Genomic DNA, 13,173 nt, shown 5'->3' with positions numbered 1-13,173 from the left:
TTCCTCCATCACCAGCTGCCTTCCTCCATCACCAGCTGCCTTCCTCCATCACCAGCTGCCTTCCTCCATCACCAGCTGATCTTCCTCCATCACCAGCTGCCTTCCTCCATCACCAGCTGCCTTCCTCCATCACCAGCTGCCTTCCTCCATCACCAGCTGCCTTCCTCCATCACCAGCTGATCTTCCTCCATCACCAGCTGCCTTCCTCCATCACCAGCTGCCTTCCTCCATCACCAGCTGCCTTCCTCCATCACCAGCTGCCTTCCTCCATCACCAGCTGATCTTCCTCCATCACCAGCTGCCTTCCTCCATCACCAGCTGATCTTCCTCCATCACCAGCTGATCTTCCTCCATCACCAGCTGATCTTCCTCCATCACCAGCTGATCTTCCTCCATCACCAGCTGATCTTCCTCCATCACCAGCTCATCTTCCTCCATCACCAGCTGCCTTCCTCCATCACCAGCTGCCTTCCTCCATCGCGAGATGCCTTCCTCCATCACCAGCTGCCTTCCTCCATCACCAGCTGCCTTCCTCCATTACCAGTTCTGAAAAGGCATTTTCCCCTGAGGGTTCTTCAGATACCTCTCGTCTCACTATCCCTCTCTCTCTTAGATTTGGGATCCCCCCCGGTGAACATGAGACAACTCCATCCTTCAACTATGGGACTGAATTCGTCCTTACTTGGATCCACTCCGGTGTCATGGTGGCCGCTGATGAGGCAGGCTAGCTTGGTGGTGACTTCCTGGAAAACACTCTCAGCTGGGCTGAAGAACGAGGAAGATCAGATAAACCTGACTGTCCCCAAAGGGAAATATTTCTTGGACTCTACTCTGCAGTTTGTCCCAGTGAAAACAAAAAAACACCAGTTGATACACAATATGCTTATATCCAGCAAATGACATATACTATATTTGCTAAATGATCATTCAAACAAGATATGCCAAAATGATTACAACAGCATCTTACACAAGTCCTTGGCCTGGGGTACAACTTCATTGCATTAAGAGGGGGGGGGGTCTGATTTATGAGGAGGAAACCCTGCTCAAGGTCAGCTGTGAAGAAGATGTGACAAGCAAGGAGGGGGAGGGATCATCCACATCTGGAGAAAAACACAAGGCTGTTCCAGACCAAACAGGGGGAAAACAGTGACGGTAGAAATTGACGGCCCCTCATCGTTCATCTCAACGTCGTATCTGAACCTGAGGGGTTCAGGAGCAGAAGGGGGGGTGGCTGAACCAGAGGGGGTTCAGGAGAAGAGGGGGGGGGCTGAACCTGAGGGGGTTCAGGAGAAGAGGGGGGGCAAGATGTTCACCCTGTCACAGGAGCTCCCTGCTGATGCTAGCTTCTGTTTGGGTTGGAGGCAGCGAGGGCCGGGGCAAGCTGTGCCAGGCAGAGACAGGAAGATCACAGACAGGAGAGAAGAGGAGGTTTCTCTAACCCTAACTCTATCCCTAACCCTCTGACACCATCGAGCCTTCGAGAGAAACAGAAACCCTGGCAGATTAAGATCTGTGAAAGCATTGAGAGAATGGCAGACCCCAGAGAGAAGGGGAGGAACTGGTGGAGAGGGGAGAGGGAGAGGCAGGAGCGTCAAATGAGCGAGCAGCAGTCTGGGGAGAGAAAGGGCCCACTTGCCAGCACACAGGAATCTCTCTGGCCCACATCAACACACACTCTTCCTACTAGAGTAATGTTGCTGGATGCACAGACCCGTCCACAGCCTTGTCTGAGACACTCAAGAACAGGCCATGTGCTGACAACACAGAGTAGACTACACCAACCGCACAGCATCATGTGCTGACAACACAGAGTAGACTACACCAACCGCACAGCATCATGTGCTTACAACACAGAATAGACTAAACCAACCGCACAGCATCATGTGCTTACAACGCAGAGTAGACTAAACCAACCGCACAGCATCATGTGCTTACAACACAGAGTAGACTAAACCAACCGCACAGCATCATGTGCTTACAACGCAGAGTAGACTAAACCAACCGCACAGCATTTCTTCTCTGTCACATCATCAGTGCGCCTCGGACAACGAAGAGGGTGTCAGACTCAGCCAAGCTGAGACAGAGGTTCTGAAACTGTAGCTCCGAGCTGGGGGGTGGAAGGGGAGCAAGCAGGAGCAGGAGAGAGGGAAGGGGAGCAAGCAGGAGCAGGAGAGAGGGACAGAAGAGTCATTCCTACAAACGGGTTCTATGCTTCATTCAGGCCTTACACACACACACACACACACACATCAGTATTAATAATACTATGACTGGTGGTTTTGGTATTGATACAGTGTACAGTTTCAACACAATAGAAGACACAGAAAGCCCTGGAAAAAGCCCCATCACCTGCAGGAGCCTGAGATCAGAGAGCTTGCTGCCTCCCAGCAGAGCAGCAGCGCTGGAGCCTGCAGGGCTCTTCACGGCAGCCTGACTCAGGACAACACAGGACCAAACAGAGACCCACTCAAGACCCGCTCCCCAAGGAAAGGTCCCTCAGAACAGCTTCGCTCCCCTCGGTACAGGAGAGACAGCACTTGCAGCGAGAGCCTGAGCTAAGATGGGAGATGTAGCGATACCGACCGTTCCTTGACTCTGACCTCCAAAATACTGTCAAATCATTCAGATCAATTCCTTGATCTGCTGCTGTGCTTTCTATGAACGCTGTTTTGGATAAAAGCATCGTCTACATTCATAATGTGTCAAATGAAAATGTAAATCGTAGTACTGTACAGGTACGCTTTACAGCAATTTGTGGAATTTAGGACTACTGCGTAGGATACAAAACATCTGTGGTGAGGAGAGAAGGAGAATTAGAGGAGAACATCCCCAGCAGCAGCAGCCCACAGGCATGCCGTCCTTGCAGAGGTTTTTACGGTGAAGCACAAGACAAGAGGACACATACCAGAAACCTCCAATAAACCTGTAAGAATATGATCCTCATGACAGACCTTAAAAATCAAAGCAAAGGTCAAACGAAGCAGTCTGTCTCTCATCTGAGCGTGGGCATAAAAAAGAACATTACATATGTGGGGGTTTGTAAACAAAGAACTAATGCGGCCTTGTCAGACTGGAACCTGATTCCACAGTGAAACGTCTCTGAGGGATGGTGCGTACAACTAACCAACATCCCTTCCAACTGGAGAGAGTCCCATCCATTACCAAACAAACCCAACAGCCTGCGATGAGGCTAACCTCTAAATCATCTAACAAAATTAAACAGGAATCACAAACTACTGTGTAAGGAGTTCCTACTGATCTTCCACAACTACGATGCTACGATAAACTGATGCTAGTCTCAGATGAAGCCTAAGCAGGAAATAGTTGTCCCAACACTTCCACCCCTTCATTAGGCAACTGTGGCACTCTAGAACGTTAACGACTGGTTCTAGAACCCACCGCCCACACACACACCCAGGAACCCGCACATTAACAAGTCAGTGGTAATCAATAGGGTGGATCTCATTTCACTTATCAGCAGACAAAACAAGGATGCAGTCTGTGAAAATAAGACACGTTCTTGAGACCTCTGCAGAAGTAATCAAGTCTTTGCTTGGAACGTATTATCTCAAATTCAGCTCAAGAGAAGGTTTTGGCATGAAATGCAAATTACCTGGTTCTGACAACTTTATGTTCCATCTGAAAACAAAGTGATATTTGTCTTCGTTTCATATGCTTCCTATTACAGTAATGACTAATGAAAGCCATGGTTTGGATTTGGGCAAAGCTTTATTCTCTTATTTGAGTCTTTTAACTTTCTTAGGGCGCTGGCTGGAATTCATATCCTTAGTACAATGAATCAATGACATGGACGTTGTGTGGCGGTCTATTAATGCCAATAGTATACTTCATTTATTGCCTCATAACTGTATACAGAGTGACTAACTACCTACAGGCATTCGACATGACTTGATCAACGAGACGACTACATACACTGAGGGCATCTTGGCACTAAACGGTTCTCTTAAATGTGCTTTCTCGTAATCCTTTCCCCCAAAAAGTGGGTTGTCCGTGCAGACTGAGGTGCTTTTAGTTCTTGAGTGAAGTGTTGTGAAAGGAGGCCATGCCGGTGCTTACCCAAAAGCTTTTTCACCTCTTCTTCGCTCATGTATACGTTGACACTGGGGTGGTTGTTGTTGACGCCCGGAGCACTGCTGGGGTTGGCGCGGCAGACGGTCCCCTCGAGGAGGAGAAGGAACACCAAGCCCCCGAGTCTCCACAGCACCGAATGTTGCCAGCCCCGGGACACCGACGGGCTGCCACTTCGGAGAACCCGTCGCTGCTGCCCCAACATTACAGTCGTTGTCTAGCTTTAAGCACGTCTGTTGTTGTACCTCCTGGGGTCCGAATCCTCGATATCCTTCTCATCCGTATCTCAAGTTAATTTCTAACAGCAACATTACTACCTACTTGACGCTGAACCGCACTTTTCGCGTCGCCTCCGCTTTCGCCTGGGTTTTGTCCTTCTAGCTGGCTAGCTTGCTGGCTAGCTAACTTTGGACATATTGTGCCAGTTAGTCCGTGGTCAATGAATAATTCTGCGTTGGCGGATTTGAGAATGAAATCAACGTTCGGGCAACACGTGCCTGCGATTTAATTCATGTCCGGTTTATTTGGCACACTTAAAAATACTGTAAAATTGTTCAGATAAGCCTGAAAGTAAGATCCAGCTTTCTCCCACCGCGGTCCTCTCCTTCCCCCTGCGATATCAGCTTTCACCGCGCGGGGAGGAGGGAGTAGGAGCGCGTGGGCTTGCTACGCGCTGACGACAGGATTGAAGGTGGAAGCACGAGTCTTCAAACGGCCAGCCCGTGTACCGGGGAGACCGGGAGGGGGTCGTTTCGAGGGACACTGAAGGTCCGTCGTTTAACAAGTCATCGTTTATTTCATGCACAGCCTAACGTGTTTACTACCAATATGAATCAGACACATACAAGGTGAAACAACCGAATAAAAAAACACCAGTCCCAATTTTAATCTATTGTCCATATATATCCAAAATTGAAAATACGTGGCTCTTCAAACGAGAACACTTGCACATATTCAAAAGGCTCATTATTAATTATTATTATAAGTCATATTGATGCAATATAGACATCTGGTGGTGATCACGTGCATTGCCATTTGGCCTGTGCTTTCCTGACCTCGTGCCTCACAAGACTATAGAAAAGTTCAAAAAGTTATTAAGACATGACAAAAATCAATTTTCACGTTTTTATTATTAAAATATTCACCTACAAAACAGCCTATAAACAGTATTTACATGATAGCTAGCAGTGAGGTTGGCTTTGAGACATGGCGACAGGCCATGACATGTTTTCCAGTATGATGTTGAGAACTGATCTTTGAGAAGAAGGAAACAGTTTGACTTGTGGTAAAAAAAAAAGAATAAAATTAAGAAAAAATACAGGCAATCTGAATTCATCAAGGGTGAAAATTCGGGCAACCTGACACAAACTTCCCTGAGGGACCAAACTGTATCTTCATGTATACAAAAAAAACAAGAACTTCCCAATGTGTCAGTTTGTGTTGTGTTCCCAGTGAGGTATGCTTGTGTTGTGTCGATGCAGGTTCACTACAGTGGACTGTTTATCGTGTTTAAGAAAAATATATAAATATTGACACATGGTGTTGAGTCTGGACAGTTATCAACCCATTTAGCAGATCTCAGTTAGTTCTCCAGAAGTTTTTTAGCCGCCTCACTCCTCCTCGCCTCACTCCTCCTCGCCTCACTCCTCCTCGGAGCTGCGTTGAGGCCTGGTCCTCCTCGGAGCTGCGTTGAGGCCTGGTCCACCAGGAGTTATCAGGGAACAAGTTTTTCTTGTGAGATAATCCAAAATCAACATTCTTGAGAGAGATAACGATGATGCTAGTTTGAACTGAGGCCAAATTCTGTGACCTAAACACATCAATGGATGATTTTATCTGAAATTTAATTGTGTTTCAAAACAAACTAACCATTATTGTTGTCTTTTAGTTCTTCTGTCTGTGGGAGAAAGAATATATCCAGTCAAAATCTGAATCTTACTGTATTTGCTATTATTTTTACAATAAGGATTCCTTTAGTTCAGAAGATCCAACACACCACCCTACACACACACCACACACACACACACACACACCACACACACACACACACACACAAGCGCACACACACACACGTGTCCTTCCCTCACCCACACCAGGTTTCAAACACAGGCTTCTGACTCACACTCAACAGCTTTCTTGACAACACTCACACACACACACACACACTTTAAATACACACACACACACTTTAAATACACACACACACAACCTACTAGGGCTTTTCTTGGGGAGCAGCGGATCACAAATCTCTCGATAGCACACATCCTGCTGAACTTGATATGTCCTCTTGTACCTGCAGAGAAAGGCAGAAGCTCGTCTGCTTCAGTTCAGCAAAACAACATTCCTGCTCTGATGGGAGATCATGCTGGGGGCTTCAGAGTTCATAACAACATATTCATTGAGCAGATGCTTCCACCACAAATAATATACATATCTGAACCAGGGACTCTGTGATCTGCAGGCAAAGCCTCTACCCACTAAGCTGCATGTGTATCAGGTGTGAGCATTCAGGCCCAGACCCAGAGAGGCCCAGCGGGGGGTGACAGACTCACAGGTAACGACACACGCCTCCCTCCCAGACTGGAACGCTCTTGGTCTCTGAGTAGAGGCGGGTGCAGGGGTGGGGTTCCCGCTGGCAGACTGTGTGGTCGCCATGTGGTTGCCGTGGGGTCGCCGTGGGGTCGCCGTGGGGTCGCCGTGGGGTTGCCGTGGGGTCGCCGGGAAGAAGATGGAAGAAGAAAGAGACATGCATGACGAGGGGACGCGGCGAGGAAGACGGAAAGGGTTCCTTGTTAGATTCGATGGAGGTGATACTGAAGGGAAGGGCCTCTCCATGATGACGGATGGGTTCGGGGAGAGGAATGTTTAAACAATCTAACTGGGGATGTTTTTGGGGTGAGGAAATGTATTCAACTGGAAGGTTTGTGGGAGAGGAATGATTGAGAGGGAAATAGAGAGACAGAGAGAGAGACAGAGAGAGAGACAGAGAGAGAGACAAAGAGAGAAACAGAGAGAGAGACAGAGACAGACAGAAACAGAGACAGAGACAGAGATAGAGAGAGACAGAGACAAAGAGAGACACAGACAGAGAGAGACAGAGACAAAGAGAGACAGAGACAGAGAGTGTATGTGTATGTGGCTGAACGTACACAGCTCACACTGCCTGCCCTTGAAGCCGCTGGGGCAGTCGCAGATGAAAGCCTCGCTCCCCTTCACACACGTTCCTCCGTTCTGGCAGGGAACACCGCGGCAGTCCCGGGAACCCTCTGGAACACAGCAGCTGCTCTTAGAACCAGACGCAGAGAACCAAGAGTAGAGAACCAGACGCAGAGAACCAGGAGTAGAGAAGCACAGGTTTCCCCACCCTCAGCACATTCTCTCCAGCTGACGTGACTACCTTAACTCTACACACGTTTACTTCACTTTAGAAACTATTAGTATTACTCTCCCTATAATCCGTGTTTAATGATGTGTTGTGTACATGAGGAGGCAGAAGTGAGATGAACCTAACTGTCAAACAGCGGACCTCTCTCATACAGACAGCTGCGGGTTGGGAAGAGTATGTTTGTTTTAAATCAGTGGGCGGGACAGAGGAAGTCTATCTGTCTGTGATTGTGAACTTCTTACGGGGAGGGAACCCCTACCTGGCTGTCTTCTAGATCCTTCTTCCTGGATCTCTAGTGCAAGACTGATTTTATTGGTCGTTTCCTCCATTCTCTCTAACTTAATTGGAGGTTCTGGCTCTGCAACAGAAAAAAACATCCCGTCATAAAACATTATAATATATAACAAACAAAACAGCAAGATGTTGAATTTGGATGTTTTTACTTAGAGCTCAGTGAAATCCTGGATGAAAAAAATAAATGTAAAAACTGAAAACATGCATTGCTGTTACTTGTGCGGTGCCTGAGAACCTTCCGGGGCAGGTTGGAGAACCGGGCTGTGATTCTTCCTCTGCTGTCTTTCAGCTCTGTGTATCTGCAAGGAGAAACATGTAGACCACAATAGACCAAGCTCTTTTCTACTGACACACTAATGCAAAAACATTATCATCCATGAAAATATTTCTAAACAGAAATTCCAATAAAAAAATTTTCCCAACAAATACTCTTCTTCTAAAAAGGTCTTTTTTACCAAAAATATTTGTCTTCTACATAAGTGCCAGTAGAAAAGAGCTTGGTCTATCTTTTTTTTCCTCAAAAATCTAAATTACATTGAAAAGACTCTCTGCTGCAACACATGACCCAGACTCTCTGCTTCAACACATGACCCAGACTCTCTGCTTCAACACATGACCCAGACTCTTTCTGCTTCAACACATGACCCAGACTCTCTGCTTCAACACATGACCCAGACTCTCTGCTTCAACACATGACCCAGACTCTCTGCTTCAACACATGACCCAGACTCTCTGCTTCAACACATGACCCAGACTCTCTCTGCTTCAACACATGACCCAGACTCTCTGCTTCAACACATGACCCAGACTCTCTGCTTCAACACATGACCCAGACTCTCTCTGCTTCAACACATGACCCAGACTCTCTGATTCAACACATGACCCAGACTCTCAGCTTCAACACATGACCCAGACTCTTTCTGCTTCAACACATGACCCAGACTCTCTCTGCTTCAACACATGACCCAGACTCTTTCTGCTTCAACACATGACCCAGACTCTCTCTGCTTCAACACATGAACCAGACTCTCTCTGCTTCAACACATGACCCAGACTCTCTCTGCTTCAACACATGACCCAGACTCTCTGTGCTTCAACACATGACCCAGACTCTCTCTGCTTCAACACATGACCCAGACTCTCTCTCACCTGCTCATCTCCTCCGTCAGTTCTCTCGCCCCCGTCACCTCCAGGTCCTGGGGCTCTGATGGCGTCAGGGTTCGGACGCCCCCCTGCCCCTCCTCCATTGGCCTCGCCCTCCTCCCCAGACCCTCCTCCACCGGCCTCGCCCTCCTCCCCAGACCCTCCTCCATCGGCACTGACAGAGAGGGAGGGACACACACACCATCATGACACACTCGGGGTCAGTGCTGTCACAAGCTGCCTCCCCCAGGTCATCCCCAGACACACAGTGTGTGTCCTGGCCAGTGTGTGTCCTGGCCAGTGTGTGTCCTGGCCAGTGTGTGTCCTGGCCAGTGTGTGTCCTGGCCAGTGTGTGTCCTGGGGGTGTGTGAGGTGTTCCAGGTGAGGCGATGCTCTGGGAGCACTCACAGGTGGTGAAGGCCAGGTGCTGCGGCAGGCTGTGCAGCTGGTCAGCGCCCGTGTGGGTGACAGCGGTGATCACCAGGTGATAGTGCTGGCTGGGGCTGAGCTCCCGCAGGGTGTACGCCCCCAGGCGCCCGCTGGCCAGGAAGCGGCTGCGGGTGTTCAAACCCCGGGTCACGTTGACCACAAAGCCGTCTGGGAGGTTCACCGGGGGGCGGTCCCAGGTGATGTGGGCGGAGTTGGTGGTCACATGGGACAGGGAGAGGTTCTGAGGGGGGAGGGGCCCTGTGGGGAAGGGGACAGATGGTCTGAGTGTGTGTGTGTGTGCCTGTAAGGTTTGAGTGTATGTGGCAAAATGCATGTATTTCAGTATGTGAAATCTTATCATTCATGAGACGGCTCCTTGCCAAGTGAATGCCTAATCAAAGTAACATGGTTCCCATTTGTGGTTCATGTGACTCAGTACTCCAGCAGTACTCAGAGCTGGTCACATGAGCCCAGAAACCGACGGGACACTGTCAGGTATTTGAGGTATTTGAATTTCCTTCACGGATGAGTGTGTGTGTGTGTGTGTCCGTGTGACGTACTGGTCCAGACTTGCAGCGGCCCGGCAGAGTGGCTGGTGGAGGGGAACTCATCTGGTCTCAGCCCACTCTGGGTCAGCACGTCCACACTGTACAGCTGACCAGGGAGCAGAGAGCTGAGGAGCACACACACACACACACACGCACACACGCACACACACACACACACACACACACACGCACACACACATGCGCACACACACACGCACACGCGCACACACACACACACACACACACACACACGCACACACACACGCACACGCGCACACACACACACACACACGCACACACACACACACGCGCACACACACACACGCACACACACACGCACACACACACACACACACACACACACACGCACACACACACACACACACACACACACGCACACACACACACACACACACACACGCACACACACACACACACGCACACACACACGCGCACACACACACACGCACACATTCCGAAATTACTAAACAGCTCACTTTGAACTCCTGATTCACATTCAGTTAAGATCTGCCACAGTGCCCCCTTGAGGAGAGAATGTTTATTGCTGCATGTACGTTGACCATGAGCACTGGGGTAACAGTGCCACCTGGAGGACAAAGAGAGTACTGCACCACCCTGACCTAAGTCTGATTATGCAGGAGGCAGATACAGGTATAGATTCCTCTATAACCCCAACTCTCCAGCCCACAGCTATAACACCTGTTACAGCACAGTACGCATGTTGTTCCACAGTACAATAATCACAATCGGTCAATAGAATTTCCTTTCTTTTGAGGATTTTCTTGCCACAGAAATATGGATCTGAGTTTTGAATGAGATCTGTGAAAGGGCCAGACCTGAAGGTGTACTCGGTGGTGGAGGTGTTGAGCAGGGCGGTGCGGGCCCCGCTGCCACCAGGAGGCGCCAGCGAGACGCGCACCTGGCTGACGGCGGCGTGGTGAGCGGCCTGAACCAGCCAGCGGAGCCACACCTGAGAGGACGACACGTTCACCACCTGCAGCTGCTCCACCCTCCTCGGCCCTGCCACACACACACACACACAAGGAGATACACACACACACAAGGAGATACACACGCACAAAGATATACACACAGATACACACACACACACACACACAAACACACACACAAACACACACAGAGATCAGCCGTGTTAAAAGCACCCTTAAGGACAGTTTTGTAATATCATTCACATTCAACCCGCCAACATTCCCAGGACCACTTCCTGAGTTTCTCACGTGTGCGTATGAGCGCCACTGCCGGCTGGCTGATGTCGTTGTTGTTGGCGTTGCGTTTGACGGAGAAGGTGGAGATGTTATAGAGGAGGCCGGGGGCGAGGCCCTGCAGCAAGTGGCTGGACTGCTGGCCATCCAGGAAGTCTGTCTTCCTGGCTCCGCCCTCCAGGGGGGCGTAGGTGACGGCGAAGGCGCTGACCAGGCTCTGGGGGTCGGGCTGGTCCCAGAGAAGCTCCACCTCACTCTCCTCCACACGCAGCATGCGCAGCCCGGAGGGCGGGAGCAGGTCTGAGGGAGATACATCCATAAAGGACCAGTCATAAGGACAAACTAGCATGCGATTAGTAACTTCAGTGTTGAGGTTCAAACCTGACTTGTGACCTGGGGAGAAGCCATGGGGCACTGGAGGAGGGATGAGGACTGACCTTTCTCACAGGCCTTGCCCGTGTGGCCCACTCTGCAGGCGCAGCTGTAGTTCCCCCTCCAGTCACTCCTGCACAACCCACGGTTTCCACAAGGCTGCAGCACGCAGGGGTTCTCCACTAGGGGGCGACAGAGAGCAGATACAGTGTGCTCCACTAGATGGCGACAGAGACCGGCCACACTGCTCCATGGAACAAGCCCATCCCCAGAGAGTGAAGAACCCTTCCATCCTCCTCCTCATCCTCCTCATCCTCCGTGGAGAATGAAGCCCAATACTCACGTGTCTGGCAGCGGTCGCCTAGGAAACCCTCTTTACACACGCACAGGGGGGTCTGACGGTATCCGCGACACACCCCTCCGTTCAGACAGGGGGCGGAGTCACAGCCATCCTCCTCTGCAGGACGACAACACAGCGACACCCTCAAACACCTGCTGGTCTGACAGGAGCTGTCACACTGTGCTGGCAGCAGCCTGCAGTCATAAGCTGCAGTACTAACACAGTGATCACCCACCGATCTGGCAGAGCTGGCCGCTGTATCCGGGAGGACAGACGCACAGGAAGGAGCCAGGCTGGTCCTCACAGGTGCCTCCGTGTTTACACGGGTCAGAGAGGCACTCGTCTACGTCTGACACACACACACACACACACACACAGCATTAACAGGCTGGTCTGGCCTCCACAGCGCATGGTGCACTCGTATGTTGAGCCGGGTGCTGTCCAGGTACCGGTCTGGCAGTGGTTCCCAGTGAAGCCCTCCTCGCAGGCACACAGGTAGGAGTCCACCCGGTCCAGGCAGGTGGCTCCGTTCAGGCAGGGCTGAGACACACACTCGTTCACCTCTGGGAACAACATGGTGCAGGTTGGGTTAGGGTACTCAAACACGCACCTCTGGATGAATGCATCTGCTCAATAAATAGAACAAATGTAAATGTGAAAAGCAACCCAGGCATATATAAAGACCTGAGGCCTGACTAACTGAACCAAACTAACTCATAACTCGTTTCCTTGACAGACATACGCACATCAAGCCAGCAGCCCTGGCTGCTTCCCCTGGCACGAGCACAAGCAGGGAGTTCATGGATTTGTTTCAAGGAGGAGAAACCAGCCTAATTGAGCCGTTCTCTTTTGCCAAAGCAATAGCTGCCTGTGCCGGGACCACCAAGATCCTGTTATGGTTTCATAACCCAGAACAGAGTCATATTCTCCTCTGTGCCCCAACACATCCACCTCCCTCCAGCCCTCCAGCCCTCCCCCCAGCCCTCCCTCCAGCCCTCCCTCCCTCCAGCCCTCCCTCCAGCCCTCCCTCCCTCCAGCCCTTCCCTCCCCCCAGCCCTCCCTCCCCCCAGCCCTCCCTCCAGCCTGGCTCCTGATCCTCTACTGCTATGCCTCCGCTCCTCCCCACCTCTTACTCCTACTACACTCCCCCTCCCTCCTCCTGAGTGTGGGGTTCTGTACCTTGGCAGTGTGGGGGCTGGCTCCAGGCCCCCTGGCTCCCACAGATGCTCTGTGTGGCCCTGGGCAGGGGGCTGTAGCCAGGGTGGCAGGTGTACACGGCCAGAGAGCCCGCAGCGCTGGAGGAGAAGTGGACCTCAGCGTGCTTCAGGA

At 50.7% G+C, this 13,173-nt stretch overlaps 2 protein-coding genes across 4 annotated transcripts in view; both read right to left on the bottom strand.

Moving 5' to 3' along the window:
• The window catches only part of ryk (receptor like tyrosine kinase), a 35,631-nt gene extending 30,914 nt beyond the window's left edge, over window positions 1-4,717 (bottom strand). For all 3 annotated transcript variants that reach the window (XM_084675683.1, XM_084675685.1, XM_084675684.1), the window contains exon 1: window positions 4,078-4,717. In XM_084675683.1, the coding sequence (XP_084531809.1) occupies window positions 4,078-4,294 (217 nt within the window). In that variant the 5' untranslated portion in view covers window positions 4,295-4,717. The remainder of the gene's footprint in view (window positions 1-4,077) is intronic.
• Window positions 4,718-5,200: 483 nt separating this feature from the next.
• Window positions 5,201-13,173, bottom strand: part of sned1 (sushi, nidogen and EGF-like domains 1) — a 30,448-nt gene continuing 22,475 nt past the window's right edge. The window contains 17 exon segments of the mRNA XM_084675433.1: window positions 5,201-5,785; window positions 5,959-5,986; window positions 6,303-6,382; window positions 6,642-6,729; window positions 7,239-7,355; window positions 7,734-7,832; window positions 7,985-8,067; window positions 8,918-9,086; window positions 9,320-9,598; window positions 9,901-10,013; window positions 10,746-10,929; window positions 11,148-11,432; window positions 11,570-11,686; window positions 11,848-11,961; window positions 12,080-12,193; window positions 12,294-12,407; window positions 13,024-13,173. Coding sequence (XP_084531559.1) covers window positions 5,961-5,986; window positions 6,303-6,382; window positions 6,642-6,729; window positions 7,239-7,355; window positions 7,734-7,832; window positions 7,985-8,067; window positions 8,918-9,086; window positions 9,320-9,598; window positions 9,901-10,013; window positions 10,746-10,929; window positions 11,148-11,432; window positions 11,570-11,686; window positions 11,848-11,961; window positions 12,080-12,193; window positions 12,294-12,407; window positions 13,024-13,173 — 2,132 coding nt within the window. The 3' untranslated portion in view covers window positions 5,201-5,785; window positions 5,959-5,960.

This window comes from Hypomesus nipponensis, chromosome 16, assembly GCF_054491055.1.
Source record: "Hypomesus nipponensis isolate SF chromosome 16, ASM5449105v1, whole genome shotgun sequence".
Taxonomy (NCBI): Eukaryota; Metazoa; Chordata; class Actinopteri; order Osmeriformes; family Osmeridae; genus Hypomesus; species Hypomesus nipponensis.
Note: the sequence above shows the minus strand (reverse complement) of the source record. Positions and strands in the feature narration are given on the sequence as shown.